The sequence below is a fragment of the Podarcis cretensis genome (genome assembly GCF_951804945.1).
Source record: "Podarcis cretensis genome assembly, chromosome: 17".
Taxonomy (NCBI): Eukaryota; Metazoa; Chordata; class Lepidosauria; order Squamata; family Lacertidae; genus Podarcis; species Podarcis cretensis.
In genome coordinates, this window is record NC_137187.1 from 6141119 (window position 1) to 6166354 (window position 25236).

Genomic DNA, 25236 nt, shown 5'->3' on the forward strand with positions numbered 1-25236 from the left:
ACCACTCAAGGAACATACACCATTGCAAAAATAATAGAAAAATCACAATGGGGAAAAATAGAAGCAGCAACAGAAATCATCACTATTATTCCTGTCACAATTATTTTCAGAGTATGTAAATACAAATAAGCAAGCAAAAGTTTAAACTTCCTTCCTCAAAGCACCCATAGTGATGTACAATTTAAAACACCAACAGTTTGCAAAAATAGTTGCATACTATAAAAAAAAAATATTTTATTTTATATGTAATCACTCCTAATGTTTCAATCTGAATATGGGGAAGATAAAAGGTGACTGAATCTCCACCCCTAGTGCTTGAAATCCAAAATGGCTACTCTTTCAGTAAAGGGACCCCTGACTGCTAGGTCCAGTCGCGGACGACTCTGGGGTTTTGGCGCTCATCTCGCTTTACTGGCCAAGGGAGCCAGCATACAGCTTCTAGGTCATGTGGCCAGCATGACTAAGCTGCTTCTGGCAAACCAGAGCAGCGCACGGAAATGCCGTTTACCTTCCTGCCGGAGCGGTACCTATTTATCTACTTGCACTTTGACGTGCTTTTGAACTGCTAGGTTGGCAGGAGCAGGGACTGAGCAATGGGAGCTCACCCCGTTGCGGGGATTCGAACTGCCAACCTTCCGATCGGCAAACCCTAGGCTCAGTGGTTTAGACCACAGCACCACCCACGTCCCATGGCTACTCTTTGGATTGCTGATATTTCACCAGGTGCGGCAGACACAATACTAATAGTAATAATAACCCACCCTTCACCCTAAGGTCCAGGCATGGGTTGCAACAATTAAAAAAGAATGTTAAAACAGTTTTAAACAACTTACAGTTTACCATGGCTTTGCAAACACAAGGTCTGGAAACGTAATCATTTTTTTAAGAAAACTGAAAAGATCAGAATGCTGAAATCTACAGACAAAACCACATTCTGTGGCTTATTTGTGCTGCTGTAAACTCACAGCATACATACAACTGTGCACATATTTCCTCGTGCATCACCCTTTTTTCTTCTTCTTGCTACATATTTTATTTGTTCCCTGTGTTTCATTCTTCCACTCTCACCTCTTGATCCTTCTGCCGGATTGTCAGACCCCATTTTGTCGGCAAATTCTTTCCTGAGTTGCAATAATGTTGCCTCTTCTGCACACTCCACTGTCAATTAACTTTGTCATATTCTGTCCTCAACACTATTTTATTGAATTGCCTCTCTGTCCTTAAAATAATGAGCCCCCTTGTGGCAGTGGACAGTCACATGTATAAGTTCAGGTAAACTATACAGTGATACCATGTTATTCCTGCATTGCATTGAGAAAAACCCTGCAAAACCTATTGACCAAAGAACAATGTAAGAAGTTAAGAAAAGCCCTGCTGCACCAGGCAAATGGTCCATCTAATCCAATGTCCTGTTCTCATAGTGGCCAAACATGCGCCTATGGGAAACCTGCGAACAGAATAGCGCTCTCTGGACTAGTGAGTCCCAGAAACTAATTTTCAGAGGTACACTGCCTCCAGCAACGCAGGTGGAACCATTACAGATATTTCTGAAAAGAAAAGAAATGAACATGTGTACTCTTCAAGCAATGGTTTGTCATATTTTCAGGGCTGTTGTTGTTTTTTACAAATTAAGTGGTGTGTACATTTTATGCAACAAATAAATAAAATATATACTGCCTTCAAGTCCCTGAAAAAAACACCATTCTCCAGCTACACAGAGTCCATTTCAGGCACTATCTGTGCAGGAGAAGGAAGCATAAGCCTATCCAACTTCATGAATTGACCCAGAAGGGGAAGACTACCAAATAACCTAAGCTAGAAATCGCTGAACACAATGTTCTTCGGTTTGACTTATATATCAGTTGCATAATATTGACAAAGCTTCTGATTTATTGCTAGTTTATTTCTGGGCCCAATTCAAAGCCCTCACATTAGTGAGCCCTGAATGACTGAGGCCCCAAATCTCTGAAATAACATCTCCTGCCCTTCAGACACTCTCAGGTTCCACAACTCCCAGAAATTCAGAACAGCTGCCATGGAGAGGGCATTCTTTGTGGCAGCCCCTAAGCTGTGGTATTTCCTCCCCAAAGAGGGTCATCTGGAACCATCACAGCGCTGGTCAGCAATGTTTTGCTGCTTGAGGCAAAGCAGAAAATGCTGCCTCCCACCATCTTCAAAGCCACTGCTCCACCGCCACTGCTCAACCACCACCCCTGCCAGTGCCAAAACCACACCCACCCAACGCAGCAGCCTCCCTTCCCCTTCCATCTTTGGGAGAAAAAAAAGGGACTGAAGAGTGAGTGATAGCAACAGAGGAGGAGGAACAGGTGATAAACAGCACGGGACACTCCTTGAGGCATGGATCTGCTACCCCTTCCAACTGTTCCCCAATCTGCCATCTGAGGCAACTGCCTCACTGAGCCCCATGGGCAGGTGAGCACTGCACTTTCTTTATGTAGTTTCCATCGTATTTAGAAGATACAACTCTTTATCCTGGCCTTTGACACCAGATAGATAGATAGATAGATAGATAGATAGATAGATATGGTTGCAGTTTGTTTTAAACTGATTTAAATATTGCATTTTAAATTGCTGTAACCTGCCCTGGGACTTTACAATGAAGGATAGGTAAGAAATTGAATTATTAATAATATTTCTCAGCAAGAAGAGTAATGCTTCCTACTCCGTCCTTTAGTCACAGTCACACTCAATGAAGCTTGAACTGAAATCTTTCTCTACACTTCTTAAGTCTGCAGCTCAACCTTATTTCTTCCTCAGCTCCCCTGCATGCATACCTTGATCATCCCTAGCTATGATTGCATTCACCATCCAACTGATTTTGCCAAAAGGCTGACACTTTCTTCTTCTTTTATTCCAGTTCCCTCCCCCCCCCCTCAAATAACTGAAGATTATATGATGGAACTAATCATTGCATTTTATCTGTAAATGCACACCATCTTTCTGCTGGGACTAAAGCAACAACACTTGTAATTGGTTACCTGAACAAAATAGACAAAAAGGCAATCTATTCTTCCCTTACTGATTCCTTCTTAAGTGACTCTCCAAAGATTTATTTTTTCCCCTTGGACTTTACTTGCTTGCTTTCTTCTCTAGTCAGTTAGTGTAAACTTCTATTCAGAATGACTTTGTTTGCCAGGAGTAATAAACCTTAAGTTTCTTTATTATTTCAACCAGCAGTCTTAACAGACTATTTATTTTTGCACTCCACTGCAATATATATATATATATATATATATATATATATATATATATACCAATCTCCAATGCTTTCCATTACTGGCTGTAGTCAAACAGGTTTTGTGATGTTTTTATAGAATTTCAAAAACTTACAAAGCTTGTTTGGCCAGTGATGACAATGGGACAAAAGCAATGTATGCATTCCTCCCCATCAGGGAAACCACTTCTCCTCGTTTTCCAGGGGAGAAGGGGTGTGGCAAACACACACACACACACACACACACACACACACGTGTAAAAGGGGAACAGTACTATTTTTGTACAACTTTTACTTTCAGTTGCTCCTCTTTTAAGCCCTGGCTGATTATTTTGGTATTTTACTCATGAATTCACCTCAAAACTGCTGACATGCATACACAATGAATTTTTAAAGTAAGTTGTGGCCTTAGTAAAGCTAATGCATGAAATATGGTGTGGTTTTATGTGCATTCTTGTGGCTTTATTCTATATTGGCTGTTTTAATGAATTATTGTTACATGCCCTGACTTCCTGATGTGATGGTGTGAATAGAACCTTCCTTTGACCAATATCCCACATCTTACCACAAAAGGCAAATAAATGTTCCAAAGGTAATACAAGTTACTTTTGGAACTTATGCAGGCTATAAGCTTTAAGAAAGGGATGCAAAACTAACTAGAGTCAAACTGATCCCACGCCAGGAGCCTGTGGCTATACATAGATCCAGTTTAGCAACTGTGTTTATCACTTTTGCGGCTGATGTCTTGATTTCCAAAAGCTCTTTTTGTCCCAGCTAAACATGAAGTGACATTTCATATTGCCCTAAGCTCTTGTTCTTGCTCCATATTTGTCTAGTCACTTGCTTATGTAGCTGCTCAGTGTTTATCAAGGAACATGCACTTTCAGCTGTCATCAAACTGGTTCTGAGCAGTTTAATAAGACTGCACAGAGAGGGACTAAATCATGAATCATAAGAACTGCTGTGCTGGATCAGATCAAAGCCCATCTAGTCCAACATACTGTTTTCAACAGAATCTGGCCTGCCAGATACACTGGGGAGCTCACAATTCAGCGTGGAAGTGGTTGCCATTCCCTTGTTTTACCATAGAGTATACTGCTTCTGTATGTGGAAGCTATGATAGCTAAAGCTAACCTATCCTAACCTATGCTAACCAATGCTAACCTAAGCTAACCTATGATAGCTATTCGCTAACCTATCCTTCATGACAAAATAAAAAAATTCATTCCGGCAGTACCTTAGAGACTAACTTAGTTGGTCTCTAAGGTGCTACTGGAAGGAATTTTTATTTTATTTTATTTTGTTTTGACTATGGCAGACCAACACGGCTACCTACCTGTAACTAGAACCATCCTCCATGAATGTGTCCAATTCCCTTTCTTAAATACACCTAGGGGAACCTTCACATTCATAGGTGCCAACTCTTAGGGGCTAAGGTCCCATTGCCCCCCCCCAATAAATATCTGAGAGGGCTGGGGAGCCCAAGGTTGATGGGCATTGCCATTCAAATGGTATGTGTGCACCGCGTATTGTGATTGATTATGGGGCTTACCTGCCCCCTCAATATTTTATTTAAGTTGGCACCCCTGTTCACATTTATACCAAGCCATTTGGCAGCCACTTCTCTAATACGATATCCCATACAGCTGCAGCCAGATAAGTGGGACCATTTGATGGGACTTACTCCCACGTATGCATAGGATTTCAGCCTTTTCTTAGTAATTATGAATGTGCTCAACATAATACACAGCCCAAATGGTGGAACACTGGTGGGCCTAAGGTCACGGCTTGCCTCATCTATTCCCAGTTGTATTTGACTCACCATTCCTTCCATTTCATATCTATTTCTTGCTTCATCCATATCTCTCTCCACTTTCTCAATTGTACTATCACTCTAGGGCACTGCCTCCTTCCTTCCTATACCTTGTGCTTGAAGAAATCCACACAGAGTTGTAGTACTTGCAACTGTTTGCTGGCCTGCCAGCAACCAGGATGCTGGGATCAGACCATGAGGGTCGCCATGTCAACCCTTCCAGCACAGATGTACCCAACCATGGCAGCTTTTGTGTTTTTTCTTACACGTGTTGGTTGCCAGGCAAGCAAATAGTAGGGCTTTTGTGACATCAGCAGTCATTGCCCCATTGCTGCTCTTACCTCTCTCAGATATATTTACCCTTTCCTAAGTGTGTTGGTTATGAGGCACACAAATAAGTCTGTGTTAAGGATAAGTATATTTGTAACAGCTCCCAATGTCACAAAGGCAAGGGGAGCCAGTGTCATTCCCCTATACAGTTTCTGGGAAAGGAATACCTTGGGGAGGCTCTCTCCCAAGTGTCACGAACATAATTATATTCTCCAACCCCTCAAATTTTTAGACAATATATTTCTGTGGGAATCAAAAATATCTATCTACCCTACTAGAAAATACTCCTTTTCCCATGCCATAGTTCTAATTATGGACCTTAATCAAATGCAAATCAAAAGCTCTGCTGGTCAATCCAAATATTGGCCTGTATTTCAAAGTGAGTTGAAACAAACCCAAACCATTTGTCTGTCACAATTTAAGCAGAAGAACCATGCACATAATTTGATGTTTCGCTGAAGTTCACCTGCATGAACTGCTGAAGAGGCAAGCCATATCTCCAGTTGAAAGGTGACTGGACTCTTCAACAATGTGAAATGTTGCCATAGGATTTTTTAGTTTTTAAAAAATCCACCTGCCTGCACTCACATATAGCTTTGTAGATATATGAGTAGCCACTGTGTCCTCCTAATGTTGAAATATCTTTTATTTTAATATCATGAGTTATGTCATCACTGAACATTCAGAATTGGGGCATTTCTGTACAATAAGCCAAATTATTCATACTTCTTTTTAGCTTTATGGACAATATTCCTGCAAATCCTTTCCAAGGTAAATAGCACAATATCCTGTATATAATAAATGGGGGGTAGTTTTATTCCAAGGGACAGAACCTTGCTTGCAGAGTGGCGGGGCAGTACTTCCACTGTTTGCTCTTTTCAAACAAATTTACTATGCAGTGCAATCCAGTGCAAGAAAAGGAAAATGAATATGTTCCAAATAAATAACTAAATAACTAACACATTGGAGCACTGTTCTATAGAGATGTGGAAAAAGAGAAGCTATGCTCGCTGGTATTCACCACCATAAAGAGTAACTCAGCTAGGAAATCAATTCTGCGTCCATGCAACTCTAAGGGCTGTACTATTCAATGCCATTGACATCACAAACTATATTCGGTAGAGAGTTGTGTAGAGTAGCAATGAATGCTCTCTCTGGGGTACCAGAACCACATTTTACCAAATGCAAACTATACCTGGAGAGCTGGGAAAATGCAATGTTTTTCTGCAACAGGTGAATAACCTTACGTTAAACCATGTGGCCTTTGTGTTATTTATTACCAACAAAAACAACCCACCCTGCATTCATTACATTAAAAACTGCGCAGAAAGAGCATTGGTTAACTAAGGGAGACCAAGCCAAATGCAAACTACCAGTCCGCTATTGGCTCAATAAGCCTCCTGTTTTTTATACCTGCCTGGAAGTAAAAAAACAAACAAACAAGGAAGTTGTTACATAGCTGGCAAGCCTGCATGCAATTCAGTGTGTCAAAAAGTTGGGCAAGTCTCACCTAGGGCCTTATTCGTGCTAATATCCTAATTGCCTAAGATTTTAAAAAGTATATGTTACCTTTTCCACCTGCATGGGCTTTGGTGTGGGCGTGAGCAGAATTAGACTGATCCCCGGTCTATCTGGATACAGCCAGGGTACTCCCGCCATAATTGGGGAATCTGACCTGCTTCATACATGAAAAAGTATGAGACAGGAGTTTGGTATCCTAAGAAATTACCTGAAAAATGACTGCCTGGGGTTGCACCAAGTATTGTCTCATCAGCATGGAGCACCACTGCCATAGCATGAAGGAGAAAAAAAACAGAAATGTAAGGAGAATATATATTTTTTTAAAAAATGAGTGCAGTGAGAACTTAATAAATATATATATATATTAAATATTGTATTATGAAAGCACTCTCTTGTTCCATAATTCCTCTGCCCCAATCTACTTAACAAGAAACTGACATATAGTTAAGCATTGCATGGCGACCTGAAGCAGGAACTGCAGCTATGGTGTACAGGCCTAGCTATCTCAAACTGCCCAAGCTTGTGACAGGAATATCATTCGAAGGATGGTAAGCCTGCAAAAACTGTGACCCATAAAACTGAACACAGTCCATGAGCTATGCATTGTGGTTTGCCATTGTGCTTGATAACCCCAGTAGGCAGCAAAGGTAAGAGGTTTATCAAATCCCTGATGGGCCACCATGCTTGGCTGATGAGCTCTGTTAAGCTTAGTGGGTCACAATTTGCACCAGCCTAAGGTACACGTTTCACAGCAAAAAGCTGAATGCTCCAAAAACACATACAGGAGGTAGCAATATATGAAGAAATCTGTGATACTCTTAGGGATAAGCTATAGCTCATTCAGGCATCCTTTGCTTGCAAGAGGACCCAAATCTGACCTCTATCTCTGGACAAAAGGATTCAGGGAACAGGCAGAGCTTCAGGAGCTACTGCAAAATTCACAGACAGTACTCCAAATGTACTAGCAGACCATGGCCTGACTAAGGATTAAATCTCCTGCATCTACTCATAAGAATTTGCCCTGGGATGGCAGCGTATACATCAAGCCAACACAACATGTTAGCTACAAGGCTAGACTCAGTCCTCTAGTTATGCCTTGTGGTCTGCAAGGCACTTGCCAGTTGCTGTATTTTCACAGCCCTGAACAGGCAGAAAAAAACAGGAGGGGCATCTTGCAGGGACATCAGACCTTGCTGGTGGACTGCATTTGACCTGGGCAGGAGGATCACTATATATGCAAAACTATTTAAATTCACTTTCCTCCCACTTCTCCCACCCCCTCCCACCCCCACCACCCACCCTGAAACTGGCTTTGGGAAGTAAGAGAACCTGCAGAATGGCACACAGGGGAGAAGCACTATTGTAGCTAGGAGGCGGGAAGTGGACCACCCTGGGCTGTACTTTTGGGGGCAGAGAGAGAAGAGTTTGCAGCAAATATACCACCGCTCTCCTGCCTTCTCTCTTGTGGGGGGGGCGCCCTGCACACACACCCCAGGCAGTGATAACATACGCTCTGCCACTGGGGAGCATCCAGGAAGCTAAAAAACTAGTGCTGACAGAATGATTGCCATAGTCCTACACTGAATTCATCCTTATGACTTAGTAAACTACAGTCTCCTCTTGAATGTGTATGTTAGTTTCTCCTCCACCCTGCCAGACGCAATTGAATAAACGTGTATATGTGCCATATAGAGGTATTTGAAAACTGGGGAAATCTGCCCTCTTTTATTCTTTCTAAAATGAAGCTTCGTAATTCCCTCTGAAACAGGAGTGATAAGATCTCAGGTTTTTAACCCAGAAAATGTCATTTGCAGGCTGTTATGCCTGACAACTCTGAAATTAAACGTTTGAATTAACTGTCAGAAATGTCTAAATAAAAAGCCATCATTTTGATTTTTGAACAATTAGAGAAACTTTTTACTGAAATTATTCTTCAAATGGAATATTCAGTGTGAATGGAACAGTCAGTTGATTGACCAGCACTTAATTTTAACACAGAAGAAAGAGGACATCTAAAACAGCTTTGCTTCCAGCAGCCCTTTGGGGTACCTTTATCCTCATAATATCCCTCAAATCAAAATAAAAATAAATGTGTTGCAATCCAGCTTGGTCGGGGGATGGGGAGCTATAAACACGAGTAAGCTGTGATGACATATCACTATCTGGATGAGGCCCCAGGGCTGTGTGTGTAGTTTTCTCCAAATTATCACAGCACCAATCAGCTGTTGAGGAGGATGAAGTAGGGCACTCCTTGACAAACTGTGAACATTTTCTGACAGGGTTAGGTACAAATAGCCCTGGTTGTTCCAGGGTGTTCCGCAAGTGTATCTGGGGTGGGGGGGTGGAGTTTATGTAGATAGATGATAGATAGAGATAGATAATCTGTAAAATCATGCATACTTCCCAAAAAATAAGGGGACAGTCTACATCTACATTAGAATTGTTTTAAAGATGTTTAAGGTGTATGTGTTTTCTTTATTTAATATTTCAGATTTGTTTTATCACTTGTTGTTTGCTGCCATGGGTTACTTTGGCAGGAAGGGCAGGTAATGTAATGTAGTAATATAATATAAATCAAAGTGTTCTGGTATATTCTCCTGCACAAGCCCTATTGAGATGAATGAGGAATGTGCAGGTGCAGCTCCTGGGAGATTATGCTCCTAAGTGCTTAGCGCAAAACCTTTTCCTCAAGTATGGTACAAAACTTGCATTAGATGTAGAACAGAGCATAAAAAGATCTAGAAGGAAAATGGCATCTTTACTGTTTATTAGATCACTTTTTCCAGTAACATGTCTACACAAAAGAGATGTTGATTTTGGCCTTGGAGACATGGGTCAAATAATATTGTCAACAACATACAATATAAGCTTTCATTTAAAACACTCTTCTGACCCTGGAGGCCGAGGAGAGTTAAGAGGTTAGATCCCCGACCAACGCATTCTCCATGGCTTATAAATTCACTCCCCTCATCTCCAGCAAGTGAAAATAGATGCTAGATTAGGGGCACTTCACCATTACTGTAGACTTCCAACAGTGAGTGACCTGTTCAAACAGACCGAATATTAAGTAGGCTACCTGCCGTGTAAAACTGGTTGCCCATCTGACCTTGTGACATCACAGTAGAGGTAAATACTGTAAATTGTAAGTTTTTCCCCCTTTTCCTCACATAGACTTTAACACTTTTCTATCCAGATCATTCATTAAATCTCTGGATTATACCCACAAAGAATTCATTATTCTTATTTCAACAGCCAATGTATCTGTATCCTCAATTACAAATCCCCATGCCCTATTTTAAATATAGGCAAAATAATTTGTTTATACAAATTCATCATCAGGTAATTATTGCCTACAATATTTTGGAGGCTTGTTGGAAAGGTACATAAAAACATACATGCAATTTGTGATGCACTACTTATATGGAGAAGCAGTATTTACAGGTTGCAAATATAGTTGTTTGTTGAGTCATTTGACTGGTTCCCCGTTCTCTCTGCCTACTGGAGTTATTCTTTTTAACATTGTAGCAAGAAGGAAAACAGTATTCCAATTGAAACGATCACTATAAAAATCATAGTTTTTATTTTCTCTTGTTTGGCTTATATATAATACGGATGGTCTTCATTCCCAAAATGTATCTCTTTGGAAATTTGAGTGCTCTCTGTTAGCCATGTTTGGTGTCTTTCATCAATACATAATTCATACTTTGGAACCACAAAATTGGACATAGTACTATTTTTACTGTAATTTTGAGATGTGTAACTCATTCTGTTTCTGGTCCATGTCACTTTCACATGTGTTCACCCATAACTGTCATCTGCAGCGGCCATTCCATCTGGTTTAAGAGATTGAGATAGATGGGGCTTCAGGGCCTCTCTACCTGCTCTGCAAAAGTCCAGCTCCAACAGGTTCCTCCCTCAACTGTTATCAGAGGTGGTATAATCAGTGCTATTGTTTATAGAAAAAGAGGTGCCAGAACTCACCACCAATGTCTCCCTCATTCTCTGATAACGACAGTGGCACCAACCTCAGTTCCGGCAAGTTCCAACTGAAAGAAAGCCCTGGGTAGAATCCTCTGAATGACAGTTGCTGGGTAGAATCCTCTGAATGTCAGTGGGGAGAGTGCAATTGCTTGTGCAATCTTTAGGCATCTTTAAATGGGATCCTCCTATTAGAGGGTCCTGGTTGCACGCGGGCTTCTGGGATTCCCACCCCCCATAGGAGTCATTGGTGGGGGGAATAGCAAAAGCCCTGGCCACAGCCCCTGGATCACGCCAGGCTGTTTTAGCCAATCCCCAGAGGGTGGCGTGATCTCAGGGGCTTTAAAAAGCACCAGCATGACTTACGCAAGTAGGGGCACTTGCGTCGCATTGTCAAACACCCGCCTCCCTCCCTAGAATTAGGTATTCTTGCCTGGCCTTGCTTTGGTTTGGGTCACCTGTTTTGGAACAGGGGCTGGGTAGGAATTTTTTCCAAGTGGCAAATTGGCTCTAGTCACTTGGTTTTTGCCTACCCCTTAAAAAATTGTCACAACTTGTAAATTGGCGGTTAGGCATTGGCTCAGTTGGATTGCGGGGAGGGAAGGTGTGGCCATCACCTGCCCCTGTAGGAACTGGGTATTCCGTTAAAGGAATCTGGGAGTCCTGGATCTCGTCTGAAGCCCGCTTGAGGGTCTAGGGCCATGGCAAGACCACAGGAACCCCAGGGTGAGCTTTGGTTGGTCCGCATCGACCTAGCTCCCTCGTTTGGTTTACCCCATTAGACTATCACCCAGAGAGGTGGAGTTAGTTATAGTCGGGAGTCAATGCCTAAGCCAATACCGCTCACATGATTGTTATTTCAATGAAGTTGTGGTAAAAATTTGCCCCAAAACTTAAAACTAAAATATGTATCTGAGTGAAGTTATTTTCGGGGGTGGGTCCTGGGAGCCTCGAGGCACAACCATTTCCCTCTCATTCCCGATAGGAGGGAAATCCACTACTCAAGCTCCAGGACTGGACTATTTTTCTCTCTAGTTTGAAGGCAGCTTGGAGGACTACAGCCTTCAGATAGATAGCCTTCCCCTAATCTTCTGCTGGCACGCCCCATCTTCAGCCCTATTGGTGGCAGAGCTCCAACGCTGGTAAAGACTGTAGAGATTTCCATGGCAGCATGGAGGAGGCATTCAACACTGGATTTCTCTCTCTGGAGAACTCTGGAGAACTCTCTCCACACTTGGAGAGGGACAGGGAGGCCTGTCCCATTTCACCACCTGAAATGGGAATGTAACCACCCAGCAGGAGCACTGCACACACCAGCCCCACCGCTTGCCACCCCACTGAAGCCTTGCTTACCAGGGTTATGTGGCTGCGGCTTCTAGGTTCAAGATCTTGCAAGAGCCTCTCAAGATTTCTCTGAAACCCAGAAGATGCCGCAGCCACTTCTCCAGCGGAGGTGCCCCTTGGATTCCACCACCTGAGGTGGCTGCTTTAGCCTGCCTTATGGATGGACCGGCCCTGGAGAGGGGCACTTTCCAAGGGACCCTAGGATTGCAGGGTTAAATAATTTCTTAAACATATTTCCCTTCAAATGTACTTCTCCCTCAAAATGTGCATATTGCCTGCCACCTGGATGTCTTGCAGATATGATCACAGAGACACAGGACAATTTTCTTGGATTGAAACAGGCTGCAGCTATATTGATCATAGATGCAAGTGTTTTGGTTTAGGCACTGGGTAATTTCACAATCAGTCAGCCCACCTGCTGACTGCCAGTCCTGGGGTCAATTCTGAGATAGGATTGTCCTATGACATACATCAAATAGGAACAGCCCCTCAGAAGAAAGCATGACTGCGGTGCTGAAAAAAAGAGGCAGGCCTTATTTAAGGCCAGGGAGCAGACCCAAGTGAAAACCAAGTGAAAACCCGCCTGTGATTGGGCAATTCCACAAGCAGGCAAATTTTAACTCCCCACAGCCAGCAGGAGAGGTAAGCATCTCCATTGGGCTTGCGCCATGGACCCTGGCATGCAACAGCCACTCATGAAGAGGTGAGCGGGTCTACTGGTACCTTTTTGAGCCAATAACTACATTGGATCACTTGGGGAGTACCAGTGAAGAAAGAAGTTTCTATCTGCATATAGAATTGATATCAGAATTCACAAAGATCAATTTCTTCACATTTCCCTACCAAATATGACTGGATCTAAAATAACACAAAATGGTTCTGTTGAAAGAATATCCCTTTTTGCTGTATAAAAATGTTGGTAAATATATTTATTATGATGTCTTTGTACTTCTTGATACACACATATAGTGAAAGTATTTTAAACCCAAGAAATTAACATATTTAGAAATTATCTGTATGTTGCACTGGAACTGTCTACATTTTCATTGCGTCAACAGCTATGAGCAATGTTGTGTTGCCCAAACTGAGTGGGGAAAATATAAGGATTATACTAGCAACCAGGTTTTCTACAAAAGCTCTGCTGTCAGGCCACAAAGCGGGGGGCGGGGGGCGGTTGTAACATTTGACATGGTTCACAGATTTTAATCCAAAGCAACTCTAATTAATCTCCCCAGTTTTGTAGAAACCCTGTGCCATGTACAGCTGTATGGGCATTGGTTCTCTTCTGTCTTAAATTTTATAGGAATTGAAATTTGATTACCAAAGCCTCCTCCTTGACTCCCCCAGATCTGAACTGGCAAGGATCTGATGGACCATTTATCAAAAATGAGTCCCCCCCTCACCCCTGTCCTCATCTATCTATCATTTACACCACATTTTCAATTCCACCTTACACTATCAATGACACTAATTTTTCTTTGGGGTAAATCCTATTTACACAGCCAATTATGGCAGTATTCCAAATCCCCTTTGTTTTACATAACATTTGTCAATTGACTTTTTTAAAAAACGCAGGAGTTCCATATAACACTTGAAATAATATCCTGTTATTATTGTGTTCTGTCACTCAAAACATTTCTAAATCTCCCCTTTGCAGAAGATTTTTGGAGGAAAAAATTAGCAGCTGTATTTCATTTTCACCCAAATCCAATTAGAATCACGACACTCCCTGGAGATCTTTTTTAAAAGAGTGGGAATTATTTAGTGCACCCTGCCATGAACACATTTACTCCGATACTTCAGAATAACTGACCTGTTTTTGACCTAAACCTTATTATTTGCATGCTGAAGCTATATATGCTGCACTTCCTACTAAAATCTGCAAATATATTACAGTCACTAAGAGCCTTTTGTAAAGGGACCCCCAAATCCAATCTAAATGCCTAGAATTTACCTGTTGTTTTTCTTTTATACATATAAATAGCTGCATTTCCATTCTCTCTTTGTTTCTCATTTTCATTTTCTCCTAATATCTGCATGTAAATGTCTGAAAATAGCATCTGTAATTGAGGATTATGAAGTATAGCCAGCTCCTGACAGGCTGCTAAGGAAGATGGATTATCCTCATTTTTCTGTAAATTTTGTCAATTTTGGAATTCATAAGCTATCAACACTGATCAAAATGTGACCGCACAGCTGTGTCAAAAAAGAAAGGAGCAATGACGACGTAGCTCCCTTGTTCACTAAGAAGATTGGTTCTCTAGTCCATCCCCCAGTTCCCCCCCCCCCATCCCCCAAGCCCGCTCCTCCAGAGCAGGGAGAGAGAGAGAGAGAGAGAGAGAGAGAGAGAGAGAACACACAATCACACTGTATGCAGACCATCACTGGCAGTTTCAAACACAGCCCCCTCCCACCAACAACCCCCCCCCCAAATATTTAGATAAACAAATTGAACGTACACAAATTCTCTAGTGCACTGATTCAAATCACAAAGTATAATTTATTGCGTGTTCTCCCTTCTTTATTTATCCCTAAGTAGTGAACACGATTTCCATTCAGGAGGTTTGTTATGTTCCACTCCTACCAGACAATCACAGCACACTTGAGGCAATTGTTTAGCCTCTTCCTCTCAATTTTCCCATTACTGGGAGTAAGTACTGTTGGGACTCTTTAATAGCCTGACTGCAGCCCATATCAATAACAGATGAGGTTTAATCGTCCAACACAAAAATTATTTAGGCTCGGTAAGGACATTCAATGTCATTTGCATAATGGCATTTCTATCCTGCGCACCTAACCCATCGTGCATAAACAAGGCCCTGGAACCATAAATAATAATAAATCATGACGTCCACGCTCCTCTTGCTGTAATAGGAGCCACTCTTCGTAGAAATTATTTCGGCGGAAAATGGGCACTGTAATTTTAAAGACATGTGACAGGCCACAGATCCGTAAATCACACGCACACTCTCACTCACTCTCTCATACACAAACCAAAGATTTCCAAAATGAACACTGGAATACATGAAATAGCAGAAAAATTATTGGCACTTGTGGCGGCAGTGTTTGCTGTTGACATTTGTTTACTTTTTGAATAAGAGACCAGAGAATTTATCTCAAACTCAGCTATTTCACACAGTAAGACGAACTGAAATATCAAGCATTTATCGCTTAGCTAGGGCTGTGGCCCATTTAAAAGTACTTGGGTGCAAAAGCAGGTAGAAGGAGACAGCAGGAATAGGTCTCTGGAGTCATCAAGAGTGGTGAGTCTCTATGGGCACATAAAAGAAGCAATGGCAGGCAATTGAGGGTAGGGTGCATGCAGAAGACTGAGCACTGGGGAAATGGCTCAGTAAGAAAACACATGTGAGAATGAGGGAAAGGGTCAAGCCAATGCAGAGCTTATCTGAGGCTCAGGGTGAGAGCTTTGTTAGAATAAAGTTATAAACTTAAACAAAAAAGCAGCTAATTCCCAGCTGGTCCGCTGAGACCCAGGGCAAGTGCACAGGCCTGGAAAGGGTCATTTGAGTAACAACACAACATAGAGGGGGAATTAGGAAGAGTAGGCAGAGAATGAGTGAAACAAGCTTTCTGCTCAAAAAGGCTGTTAATAAATAAAGTTACCTAAACAGGTGGTGATTTTTTTTAAAAAAACAAACAGCAAACAACAAACAGGAAACAGAAAACAGGCAACAAGTGCACATGCCCACATTTCTGAGCATGTACAGAGAGATAAATGAACCTGTCAATACTGAATACCGTACATTTTGAACATGTGCAGAACACATTTTGTATTGGATTCCCAAAAAGCATGAGCAGAAGAGCACCAGTGCCTTCTAGTGCTGTTCTACAAATATTTAAACAAGAGTTCACGCAGTGTGGTAGCAGGTAGGTTCTATAGCAGTCCTCATGCATCCATATTTCTGGGAGAGACTGCACAAAGCTCTTTCATAAGTAGAAGATCTCTGGTTATACTTTCACTCTTTTCATGCAACATAATGCACCAAAGTGTGTAAATCAGCCCTTTTATGACAGAAGACACTTTCAGCATGCAGAAGAATGCCAACAGCAGGGAAGTTTGAGCAAAGTTTTGGACAAACATTAGAATTTTGGGATAGTAATAGCAGATTTGAAATGTATACACATTTGAAAAACTGTAGCTAGCTGTTCACCATTGTTGTAGCCTTCATGGTAGAAAACAGGCGGAGGCAACAATTTCTGAGCCTAAGTGGGGAATGAATATATAGTGCAGTGATGTTAGATAGAAAAGGTTTATAAGGAAGAGAGAGAATATCATGCTGAGAGGGGGGGGGATAAAGATAAAAGGAATGTTGATGGGAAAATATCAAGATGCAGATATAACTACACATATGAGAGAAAGAGAGAAAAGGAAAAGAAAGAGGAGCAAAATAGACACAATAGTGGGCTTTGTTTTATTTTCTACAAATCTCCACTTGTTTCTAAGTAACATGAAATACTATGTGTCTTTATGCAATACTACGTGTCTTTATGCAATTAAACTACAGTACTATGCAGTAATAAGCGTATGGATGCAAAGGCCAAGAAAGATGCATCTACTAGAAGAGTATGGTGGAAGACGTAAGCAAGTAGCAAATGACAAGGACAGGCTTACTCTACTGCATCTAGCAAAAATGTTCAGTTAGGACGATTTGGGGCACCTTATGGTAAAGCCTGGGACGCAGGTGGCGCTGTGGGTTAAAGCCTCAGCACCTAGGACTTGCCGATCGAAAGGTCGGCGGTTCGAATCCCTGCGGCGGGGTGCGCTCCCGCTGCTCGGTCCCAGCGCCTGCCAACCTAGCAGTTCGAAAGCACCTCCGGGTGCAAGTAGATAAATAGGGACCGCTTACCAGCGGGAAGGTAAACGGCGTTTCCGTGTGCGGCTCTGGCTCGCCAGAGCAGCGATGTCACGCTGGCCACGTGACCCGGAAGTGTCTCCGGACAGCGCTGGCCCCTGGCCTCTTAAGTGAGATGGGCGCACAACCCCCGAGTCTGTCAAGACTGGCCTGTACGGGCAGGGGTACCTTTACCTTTACCTTATGGTAAAGCCTAGTTGCCTTAGAGCAGGACTAAAAGTAGAATTAGATTCATGTTTGTCCTTTTATATCTCAAGTGGAACCTGCCTGGATTTGGAAGAGTTAAAAAAAACTTTCTGAGTGCAATGGATGCTGGGGTTTCTCCTGACAATGAACAGAATAGGCCTGGATTGGTTAAGCCTGCTTGCTATAAATACTAGAAGGCTGGGTGAGGCGCCTGCCTCAAGCAGCAGAAGCCCAGGGTACGGTGCCCACCTCACCTCACCTCCACTACCTAGCTCTCCACCTCTGCCATCAGTGGAGAAGAGGCACCGGTTACTGGCAAGATTTCATGAGATCTCACTAAAATCTCATGCGATCTCATGAAGCACTTGAGATCTCACAGGATCTCACAGGATGCCAGCACCACGGCCAGCACTTCACGGGTGCCAACGCAGGTAAGAGAGGGGCAGTGACAGGGCAGCGGCAGGGGCGTGCCATGTTCCTGTTTCACCTCAAGCAGTGAAACAGGATGCACCATCCCTGCATCATCTTGTAAATTTCCACGTCCTCAGAAGCATTTATCTGTTTTTAAAACTCTCGTGCTTATAATTGTTAAGAGGCAGGAAAAACAACATCGTATTAAAGCACTCCAAGAAACAGTTAAACCTGAGCTCATGCTGGCAGTCCCCCTCTCTTTTCATAGAGGACAGCTAGATTTCATTCTGTAAAGAGCTCTAGCTGTGTGTTGCAAAAGAGAGAAAGAACAGCATTATTCCCATATTTATTTATTTATTTATTTAGGCAATTTATAACCTGCTTTTCAGCTTAGGTAACGTTTTGAAAACAGGTTCTGACACATGTGATCAGAATGCTGCATGAATGACCAAATGATCGGTAACTGAAACCATGGTTGTGTGAATCCATCCATAAACACATACACATTATGAGTGGTTGGTGCAATCCTCTACAGCTGTTGAATCAGGACTAGCACAGATATAGCACTAAGAATAGAATCTGGGCTTTTTATTATGTGTAAAGACTCCAAGTTTGTCTTTTGATGTATTTTTTTCCTGCAGTTCAACTCCTTTCTCTTAAACATATTTCTGCATGTCTCATTTAATGCCCTTACAGGTGATGGACTATACTGAATTGGCAAAACTAACAGCAGTAGGGGAGGGGGAAAAACACCATGGAAAATGGGATGGGACGTAAAAGAAAAAGAAGAAAAAGACAAATTTATTTTGTGTTGAAGTAAACTTATGAAAGCGTAATAAAAATTTGTGTGTGTACACACACACCCTACATAACATTTTGATGGGGTTTTTGCACATAATTAAGAAACATATTTTGGCTAGAATTTTTACCTCTGAAAGCAGAATCCTGTATCTGAACAAACATAAGTCTTTAGCGTTGTTTGTTTATGGCATCTATATGTCACCTTTCATTCAAGGGGTTGTATATTTAAAATGATAATAAAATTAAATCCAACATTCAAATAGCTGAAGTCAAATAAAACTTAACACATTACAAACAAAAACTACAGCATCACAAGTATACGATAAAAAAGTAAAACGGCTTGGACAATAAAAAGCCACAATCTCTAAAAACTAGTTGATAAAACAATAACACAATAAAGAAGGCAGAAAAGTCATAAAAATGAACAATAGGACCAGACAGAGTAAAACTAATAAAGTCAATACACAACCAGAAGCAAAAACAGTAAAGTTATTCAAAATTGGTCAAAACCTTGACCACGCTGTACAAAAATCTGACATTTATGATGTCAGTTTCTGTGTTCTAAATCCTAATGAAGTCCATAGAATGTCATGGTCAGAACCAATGTGATGGCTTCTGATTTGCCAAATCTAGTATCAGCACTGTACAATGTAGCCATATTATTAGACCCTCATGTTAATGATGGTTTCAGAAGATCCTAAATTATGCCATGTTCAAGTGTCCCCAGGTTCTAGAACACAGGAAGGAGAAGGTAGATTGGGATGTGCCAATGTACCCCTGGATGATCTACTGACTCTCAGTTGTGGTTCGAGGACCCGACCCCGCGAAGTGAAATGAAGACACAAGGACACGTGATATAAGGTTAATGGGCTAGAAAAGGCCACAACTTTATTGATTACAGCAATGAAAAGGTATTGGCTTAGGCATTGGATCGAAACAAGTGGGTTTATTCACCAGTAGGTGGAGCCTGTTGATGCTGATCCAACTATAGGCTCACCTCCTGCTGTCACCGAGGGTCGTGCCATGGCCTCCCGCCAAGCAGGCATCGGACAGAATACACGACCGCCAGATTCCTTTAACGGAATACCCCTAAACATTGAAGGCATAGGCGATGGCCACACCTAGCACTTCGACACACCACAACACATTATTCCAATGCCTAACCGCCACCCGAGCTGAAAGGCTCGCCGCCAATACCCTCAAAGCTGTAACCAATCCCAGATGCTTTGCTGACACTAGCTAACCAAATGTCGTTCCCCAGATTCGATAGGTGGACACTGTCATTCCGGTATAAAGCTTGGTCGCCGATCCGGATACGGTCATGAAGCTTGGTCGCCGATCTGGATACGGTCATGATAAATGACTCAGCCATACAAAAAGTGCACCCAACGGGCTATTGCACGATTTAAGAGTTTCCTGGATTTTTCAATGGCCATATGCCATGTTCAAGTGTCCCCAGGTTCTAGAACACAGGAAGGAGAAGGTAGATTGGGATGTGCCAATGTACCCCTGGATGATCTACTGACTCTCAGTTATTTAACAATAGCAACAACATAAATTAGGCTTCCTAAATTAAGCTATGGGATGCGGGTGGCGCTGTGGGTAAAACCAGAGCCTAGGGCTTGCCGATCGCATGGTCGGCGGTTCGAATCCCCGCGGCGGGGTGCGCTCCCGTCTTTTGGTCCCAGCTCCTGCCCACCTAGCAGTTCGAAAGCACCCCTAAGTGCAAGTAGATAAATGCGTACCGCTTTCTAGCAGGAAGGTAAAAGGCGTTTCCATGTGCTGCGCTGGTGCCGGCTCGCCAGAGCAGCTTCGTCATGCTGGCCACGTGACCTGGAAGTGTCTCCGGACAGTGCTGGCCCCCGGCCTCTTAAGTGAGATGGGCGCACAACCCTAGAGTCGGACACGACTGGCCCGTACGGGCAGGGGTACCTTTACCTTTACCTTTAAATTAAGCTGCTAAGACTAAGGAAGTATGGGAGAAACCAAGCATGGGTTTTAGTGTTAAAATACTATGGGTCGCATGCAGCTAAGTTGTACTCAGAATAGATCCACTGAAATGTTAGGGCTCTGTCAAACATTAGACAGAGTAGTCCCATTGAAATTAATGGACATGACTAACAGGTTCATTAATTTCAATGCATCAATTCTGAGTAGGACTTAGCTGGATACATTCCAAAGGAATTAAGTTAGTAATGTCTATTAATTCCAGTGGGTCTACTCTAACTAACACTAAATACAACTATATGAGCTCTCTTTGAGTAATGAAAACAAATTACTGGGCTGAGTATGTGTTCTGTTACACAGTTCTTAATTCTATGCCTACCTGCCACCCCAAGCCACTATTTTGCAGTTGTTGGACCATGGGGTGTAGAAAAAAAAATCCCAAAATTGTTTCCACAAGCATGAAGTCTGACCACTTCTGCTGTGCAGCTTTCAATGCTGGGACACATTTTCGCCTCAGTCATTCAACGAAGTCTGAAATAATATTGCCAAGTTGTAGAAATCTCTTTAAAAATAATTTAGCACTACCTCAATACACCATGTTTTAAAGGCTATATGAGAAATGCTGCTTTAAAAATATGTTCCTTTGGAGAGTAAATTGCCTCATAAATGTAGGAAATGCCTACAAAATGAGCTGGAGAGTATTAGCAATTTACAGACCTAAACATGGGAGAATTCTATTCTGGTCTATTCAGAAACAAAAGGACAGATAATTGCAGAGCTATGCCTTGAACGAATACAGCAGGATTGTCCCGTTAGCTGAGACTGAGTGCAATATTTCTTGCCATTTTCGAAACTCAATTGCAATGCAGCACAAAGACTTTCCGTTTAAATTAGTAGGCTCTGGGTTATCACAGCTTCCCATTATACAAGTCAACAGGCAAGTTTATTTGCTTATAGATTTCTCTTTCACTCTCCTGTAGGGTTAATGTAGACAGCAGGAAGTAGGTCAATGTTGTGTAAAGTGAAGCATCCATATAAAGCAGTATTGTGTTGTCTGTGTTATAATGCCCAGTAGCAGACAGTTCTATATCTATTTTCTGAGTGCAAGTAGTGAACATCACATACACACTGTAAACTGCATGGATGATCTCCCTGGCTCTATTATTTTCCAAAGGCACAAAGACTATGTGAGCAATTATATTGTACTCATCTCACTCATATATTATGTCCTGACATGATATTGAAAATCTGATGGATGGCCAGTAAATCACTACTCTGCCTCAGTTCATGTGCAGAGTCCGTTGTTTCCTTCACTACTATCTATGACATTGGGGACTTATAGAGTTGCCATTTGCTATCTGTCAGAGATATGAATGCTAGGAAAGGAACAGTCCTCTTCACAGCTATCATCTTTCTAGTTTTCTTTTGATTGGTTGGGAATGGGCTATTTTAATGCTTGTGCATGGATTTCAACATGTAATTGGTTTAGAAGGAAAACACACTGGGAGTGTTTAATAAGCTGTTAAATGTAATAAGCAATAACTACTACTACTACTACTATTTACACCCCACCCATCCGGCTGGGTTTCCCCAGCCACTCTGGGCAGCTCCCAACAGATTAAAAACAGAATAAAACATCAAATATTAAAAACTTCCCTAATCATTCTCATTGATTTGTGCAAGAGTTTTGTGCTTCATAACATTTACATGGCAATCTCCCTGAGTACATTACTAATTGCTGCAAAAATTCTTTCCCCCTGTTCTGAAGTGATTTTGTATTTGTTGTATTGTTCAGTTGCTGTAATTTTGTTTGTTTTAATCTGTGTTTGCTTTAAGAATTTTGATTATATGGCAGCTTATACCTCGTGTATATGAACAAAAATTTGTAGAAAAGCTATATCCTCAGTGGACCTGGTGCAGAGAATCTCAGGCCTATGTCTCAAATAATGTCTTCTTTCTAACTAGCTCCTACCAACATGTTCCGAGCCCCTAAATATATTTGGGTTGAATTTGATTTGGCCCAAGACACATTGTCATGTCATCTCACTTAAATGTTTCCAACGAAAGCTCAAACAACCTGGTGGGCAGAGATGAAGAGGATTTGTGTTTACTTAAAAGCTTACATATGTGACTGACTTTGTGTGTGTGTGTGCGCGCGCGTGTGCATGCTTGTAAGTGAAAGTACATGTGTGAAAAAATGCGTGATTCATATTTATATACATTTGCCTAAGTTTGCACATCTATGTGCAAATGAGTGAGAGTTTGCATGCTTGTGTAAAACTGAATGTGAGTTTCTGAGTTGCCACTTGTGAGCTCTTGGGTGAAGAACATTGGCCAATATTGGCCAACAGTTTTACAACCAGACAAAAGAAAGGTTTTTCGCCCCCATTTGAAATCATACACTCCGTATTCTCTGCTATAAATAAGCATACCAACATAGAAGCATATGAGAAGGAAGACAAAGTTCTGTTCCAAAACTTAGCTGGACTAAACAGATGAAGTTCAGCCATGACTATGATATGCATATCTCTTGAACCCATGCAGCTGGGACAGTGTGCAGGTTCCCTTCCTTTTGAGTAGCACCCTCTCATCCAGTCAGGAGCTAGGTACACATATAGTCCAGGACAACAGAATTACTAGAAACATCTGAAAAGAGCACATAATATCTGCTTCATAAGCAAGTCACTACACAGAAAGAGTGGGATGTTGAGCTGTGGGTATTCCCTCTTCATTCTTGAAGTAGGGATGGAAGGGGCTGTATCAATTTTAAATGAATTTACATTAGGAATTTGGAGGTTCTGAGCTGACAGAGTTTCAGCTGCATTTGGCCACCTCTTGCATCAAATGCCACTTATGTCTGAACAGATTGTGCATTGCTGGGTTCTTTTTTCAAATATCTATGTACTTGCAAAATTATTTGCAGAAAATATGTATATTATATTTCTGAGATGTATAAAAGAGTCATGCTGCATGTGGTACCATATTGCTGCAGCATAATTTATATATATTAATACGTAAATCATTGTATATAGCTATATGCATTGTTACACGTATCTGGTTTTATGCTGGTTACTTTAAGAAACCTTGCACTTTATGCATATAATATTATAAATATAATAATGCATATAAAAATATGTGCTAATAGTTCATATTCTTAGTGAAACCACAAAAATTAAACAAACTTTATTCTCCTGACATTCCATGAGCACGACTACGGAATCCAATCAACTACTAATTAATTTAATTCATTTTTATAATGTTTTATAATGTCATACTGTTTTATTGTTGTTAGCCGCCCTGAGCCCGGCTTCGGCTGGGGAGGGCGGGATATAAATAAAATTTATTATTATTATTATTATTATTATCCCATCGGCTGAAGTCCTGAGCAAGGATTTCTGCTAAAGCAAATTGGCTTCCCCCTCTCCTCCCCATGTGCTCCCCAAAATTGGCTCTGGGTGGGGTCAGGAGAAACTCTGAAACAACACATGGAGGAGGAAAGGGAGATTGTTCCAACTAGCAAGCCCAAGTGCTTAAGTTGATAGAACAATTGCCTTATCATCACTGGCGGAGGAAGAGGAGGGGGAGCACACCACCCCCAGCAGCGCGATCCCGGCAGGGTGCCATCGCAGCTAAACCCCCCCCCCCCCCGCCCCTGCAGGTGGTGTGCCATGCCCCCAGGATGCACACCAGCCCTGCCCCTGCCTGCTCTCCGCCCCCCGGTCCTGGAGCATGAATCTCCGTCACTGCTTATCATGATATTTAATTCCACCCAATAATTAGAAGAAAGAAATCTGTTCTGATTTCAATATTTTGAGAAAATTCCATCCCTAACATGAAATAGCCTGAGACTGGGATCTGCAATGATATCCAGGAAAAGAGGGCAAAACTAATGGGCACAGGACATAGGTCATGACATTATGTTTGCTGACTGGGAGCAGTTATGGACCACAGGTATTAAATTCACGGCATGTAATGCCTTACGAGAAAACATTATGAAAATCATTTATAGGTGGTACATGACCCCAGTCAAGCTTGCGAAGATTTATCATTCGCCCAATAACAAATGTTGGAAATGTAAAGAGACTGAAGGTACCTTTTTCTACCTCTGGTGGACCTGCCCAAAGATTAAGGCCTTCTGGGAAATGATTTATAATGAAATTAAGAAAGTGCTTAAGTGCACCAATAAGAAGAAACCAGAGGCATTTCTCTTGGGTATGGTCGGCCAGTTGGTGCCGAAGAAGGATAAGAATTTCTTTTTGTACGCTACTACGGCAGCAAGGATTCTTCTAGCAAAGTATTGGAAGACACAAGAGCTACCCACGCTGGAGGAATGGCAGGCGAAAGTGATTGACTTTATGGGATTGGCAGAAATGACCGGCAGAATCCGCGACCAAGAGAAAGAGACTGTGGAAGAAGATTGGAAGAAATTTAAGATGTATCTTAAGAACTATTATAAAATTGAGGAGTGCTAAAATGCAGAGGGAAGGAAGACGTAGAATTGCAGCGGAAAATTGTGTTTAATTTTAGGGTGGAATTGAAAAAGAGATTGAATTTACATTTAGTTGGTTAAGAAGGGTTGCTGAATAATGGTTTAAAATTAAGGATGCAAAAAGGGAAAGGTACGAGGAAGTCCGGGAAAAGAGGGTTATGAAAATAAGGTTAAGAAAATATGGGTTTTTGTGTTTGTTTTGATGTTGTTTTTGTTTATGTTAAAAAATTTGGAAATTAATAAAAATTTTATTTAAAAAAAAAAAAGAAAAGAGGGCAAAACATGCACATGTGTTGTTTCCTGCATT

At 41.7% G+C, this 25236-nt stretch overlaps 1 protein-coding gene across 3 annotated transcripts in view; it reads right to left on the bottom strand.

The window, feature by feature from the left end:
• The window catches only part of PAX5 (paired box 5), a 222990-nt gene that overhangs the window by 100608 nt on the left and 97146 nt on the right, over positions 1-25236 (bottom strand). For 2 of the 3 annotated variants that reach the window (XM_079959620.1, XM_079959621.1), the window contains exon 7: positions 7108-7164. The exons of the other annotated variant lie outside the window; for it this stretch is intronic. In XM_079959620.1, the coding sequence (XP_079815746.1) occupies positions 7108-7164 (57 nt within the window). The remainder of the gene's footprint in view (positions 1-7107; positions 7165-25236) is intronic. 3 annotated transcript variants of the gene reach the window in all.